This window comes from Rutidosis leptorrhynchoides, chromosome 2 (genome assembly GCF_046630445.1).
Source record: "Rutidosis leptorrhynchoides isolate AG116_Rl617_1_P2 chromosome 2, CSIRO_AGI_Rlap_v1, whole genome shotgun sequence".
NCBI lineage: Eukaryota > Viridiplantae > Streptophyta > Magnoliopsida > Asterales > Asteraceae > Rutidosis > Rutidosis leptorrhynchoides.
The window spans coordinates 667,509,640-667,514,305 of NC_092334.1; the positions used below are offsets into that span (position 1 = coordinate 667,509,640).

Below are 4,666 nucleotides of genomic sequence, written 5' to 3' on the forward strand. Positions count from 1 at the left end.
TTTGAATCTACTCAAATGTTTCGAGCTAACTTCCGGGCTCAAAATTAACATGAGTAAAAGTTGTATTTTCGGTGTTGGAGTAAATAAAAACGAGATAGATCAATTTGCAAATACTTTCGGGTGTAGTATTGGTGACTTCCCTTTTAAATATCTCGGTCTTCCGATTGGCTCCAAAATGAATAAAATAAATGATTGGAAGGTTGTCATTGAAAAGTTCAAATCCAAACTTTTGGAGTGGAAAGCATGAACGATTTCTTTCGGCGGTCGAGTAACGCTCATCAAATCGGTTCTATCGAGTCTACCATTGTATTACTTCTCTTTATTCCGTGCCTCGGTGTGTGTGTGTTGAATGAACTAGAGAGAGTGAGGCGAGAGTTTTTTTGGGGAATTTCCGGGTTGGGGAAAAAAATACATTGGGTAAAATGGGAAAAAATTATGTTATCATATGAGTATGGGGGGTTATATATTGGCTCCCTCAAATGCAAAAACTTGGCTCTACTAGGCAAATGGTGGTGGCGGATCCATAATGAACCTAATTCATTATGGGCCAAAGTCAGCATAAGCTTATACGGGCCTGCAGGTAGGTTGTCTCAATCACGGCCCTTATCTAACGTTAATCACCACAGTACTTGGCGTTCCATTGTTATTGCAGGAAACAATCTATCTGACATTGGAGTTAATTTCAGCGATTCTTTCCAAAAATCAGTCGGTGATGGCACTAGTACGCAATACTGGACAGAGAGATGGATTTCGGACTCTTGTCTTCAACAAAAATTTAAAAGATTGCACGCGTTAGAAAAGAACAAAGATGCAAGGGTTGCCGATAGGGTCCGCTGGTCAGATAAAGGTTGTTCCTTTTCTTGGGATTGGGTCAGAGAATTAACGGGTCGTGCTAAGGGTGAATTGTAGAATATGCAGAAAATGATCAGAGAATTTGAGACTGACAGAAGATGTGCAGGTACATGGACTTGGTCAATGGCTTCGAACGGTATTTTTACATCGAAAAAGCTCAACGACATCATCTCTAATAAGGTGCTTTTTGATTTCCGGAGTCAATCTTCTACTTTGAGAAATAATTTAGTTCCGAAAAACGTTGAAATTTTTATTTGGAGGGTAAGAAAGAAAAAGATTTCGGTACTTACGGAGCTTGACAAGCGTGCGATAGATTTAAATACGGTTCGTTGCCCTATTTGCGACAATGATATTGAGACGGTTGACCACATATTGATTTTTTGCAATTGCGCTTACGAAGTTTGGTCAAGAGTACACAAATGGTGGGGCTTGGGTAATTTCTCCAACTTAAGCATAAACGAAGCTTTTGTTGGAAAAGTAAACAAACCCACCACGAATTTGGGAGAAAAAATATGGGAAGCAGTGGAGTGGACGTGCGGGTATATTTTATGTGGAAAAATAGAAACAACAAAATTTTCAAAAACAAGTCTTTATGTGTACCTTCTGTAGTGACCCGAACTTTTCCATGTTTATATATATTAAATGAAATTTATATTTACATGATTAAGTGTTTCCAACATGTTAAGCAATCAAACTTGTTAAGACTTGATTAATTGAAATAGGTTTCGTATAGACAATTGACCACCCAAGTTGACCGGTGATTCACGAACGTTAAAACTTGTAAAAACTATATGATGACATATATATGGATATATATATATATATATATATATATATATATATATATATATATATATATATATATATATATATATATATATATATATATATATATATATATATATATATATATAGTTAACATGATATTATGACAAGTAAGTATCTCACTAAGTATATCAACAATGAGTGATATACATAAAAATTGAGTTTATTGAATTAAGAAACTCGAAACGATATATATAACGATTATCGTTATAACAACGTCTTACTAAATACATATGAATCATATTAAGATATTATTACACTATGTTTAATCATTATAAATGATAAATAAAGATGTCATTAAGTGTATTAACAATGAACTACATATGTAAAAACAAGACTACTAACTTAATGATTTCGAAACGAGACATATATGTAACGATTATCGTTGTAACAACATTTAACTGTATATATATCATACTAAGATATATTAATATATCATAATATCATGATAATGTAATAATTTAACATCTCTTTGGATATTATAAATAATGGGTTAACAACATTTAACAAGATCGTTAACCTAAAGGTTTCAAAACAACATTTACATGTAACGACTAACGATGACTTAACGACTCAGTTATAATGTATATACATGTAGTGTTTTAATATGTATTCATACACTTTTGAAAGACTTCAATACACTTATCAAAATACTTCTACTTAACAAAAATGCTTACAATTACATCCTCGTTCAGTTTCATCAACAATTCTACTCGTATGCACCTGTATTCGTACTCGTACAATACACAGCTTTTAGATGTATGTACTATTGGTATATACACTCCAATGATCAGCTCTTAGCAGCCCATGTGAGTCACCTAACACATGTGGGAACCATCATTTGGCAACTAGCATGAAATATCTCATAAAATTACAAAAATATTAGTAATCATTCATGACTTATTTACATGTAAACAAAATTACACATCCTTTATATCTAATCCATATACTAACGACCAAAAACACCTACAAACACTTTCATTCTTCAATTTTCTTTATCTAATTGATCTCTCTCAAGTTCTATCTTCAAGTTCTAAGTGTTCTTCATAAATTCTATAAGTTCTAGTTTCATAAAATCAAGAATACTTCCAAGTTTGCTAGCTTACTTCCAATCTTGTAAAGTGATCATCCAACCTCAATAAATCATTCTTATTTACAGTAATATATCTTTCTAATATAAGGTAATACTCATATTCAAACTTTGATTCAATTTCTATAACTATAACAATCTTATTTCGAGTGGAAATCTTACTTGAACTTGTTTTCGTGTCATGATTCTGCTTCAAGAACTTTCAAGCCATCCAAGGATCCTTTGAAGCTAGATCTATTTTTCTCATTTTCAGTAGGTTTATCCACAAAACCGGAGATAGTAATGATGTTCATAACATCATTCAATTCATATATATAAAACTACCTTATTCGAAGGTTTAAACTTGAAATCACTAGAACATAGTTTAGTTAATTATAAACTTGTTCGCAAACAAAAGTTAATAATTCTAACTTGACTTTTAAAATCAACTAAACACATGTTCTATATCTATATGATATGCTAACTTAATGATTTAAAACCTGAAAACACGAAAAACACCGTAAAATCGGACATACGCCGTCGTAGTAACACCGCGGGCTGTTTTGGGTTAGTTAATTAAAAACTACGATAAACTTTGATTTAAAAGTTGTTCTACTGGGAAAATGATTTTTCTTATGAACATGAAACTATATCCTAAAATCATGGTTAAACTCAAAGTGGAAGTATGTTTTCCAAAATGGTCATCTAGACGTCGTTCTTTCGACTGAAATTACTACCTTTGCAAATATGACTTGTAACCTGTATTTCCGACTATAAACTTATACTTTTTCTGTATATATTCATAAACTTAATTTCAATATGAAACCATAGCAACTTGAACCACTCAAAACAGATTTAAAACGAAGAAGTTATGAGTAAAACAAGATTGGATATTTTTACTTGTTGTAGCTACGTGAAAATTGGTAACAAATCTATATTAATCATATCCTAGCTAACTTGTATTGTATAATACATATATTCTAATATATTATGTAATCTTGAGATACCATAGACACGTATGCAAATGTTTTGACATATCATATCGACCCATCTATATATATTATTTGGAACAACCATAGACACTCTATATGCAGTAATGTTGGAGTTAGCTATACAGGGTTGAGGTTGATTCCAAAAATATATATACTTTGAGTTGTGATCTAGCTTGATACGTGTATACACTGGGTCGTGGATTGGGTCAAGATAATATATATCAATTTATTTCTGTACATCTAACTATGGACAACTAGTTGTAGGTTAATAACGAGGACAACTGACTTAATAAACTTAAAACATTAAAACGTATTAAAAATATTATAAATATATTTTGAACATACTTTGATATATATGTATATATTTGTTATAGGTTCGTAAATCAACCAGTGGCCAAGTCTTACTCCCGACGAAGTAAAAATCTGTGAAAGTGAGTTATAGTCCCACTTTTAAAATCTAATATTTTGGAATGAGAATACATGCAGTTTTATAAATGTTTTACGAAATAGACACAAGTAAATGAAACTACATTATATGGGTGAATGATCGAAGCCGAATATGCCCCTTTTGCTTGGTAGCCTAAGAATTAGTAAACCGATCTACTAATTGACGCGAATCCTAAAGATAGATCTATTGGGCCTAACGAACCCCATCCAAATTACCGGATGCTTTAGTACTTCGAATTCGTTTTTATCTTGTCCGAAGGATTTCTCGGAATGATAGGGGATATTCTTATATGCATCTTGTTAATGTCGGTTACTAGGTGTTCACCATATGAATGATTTTTATCTCTATGTATGGGATGTATATTGAAATATGAAATCTTGTGGTCTATTATTATGATTTGATAATAAATAGGTTAAACCTATAACTCACCAACATTTTTGTTGACGTTTTAAGCATGTTTATTCTCAGGTGATTATTAAG

The 4,666-nt window shown here is 31.8% G+C and overlaps 1 protein-coding gene across 1 annotated transcript; it reads left to right on the forward strand.

Annotated features, from left to right (window-relative positions):
- Nucleotides 1–243: 243 nt before the first annotated feature.
- LOC139890241 (uncharacterized mitochondrial protein AtMg00310-like) lies at nucleotides 244–909 on the forward strand. The gene has a single exon (XM_071873136.1). It carries the CDS (start codon nucleotides 244–246, stop codon nucleotides 907–909), a length of 666 nt encoding a protein of 221 aa, XP_071729237.1.
- Nucleotides 910–4,666: the final 3,757 nt, after the last annotated feature.

Bases quoted from the DNA above. Each gene is read 5' to 3' on its own strand.
- LOC139890241 (XM_071873136.1), top strand. From the start codon at position 244: ATGAACGATTTCTTTCGGCGGTCGAGTAACGCTCATCAAATCGGTTCT.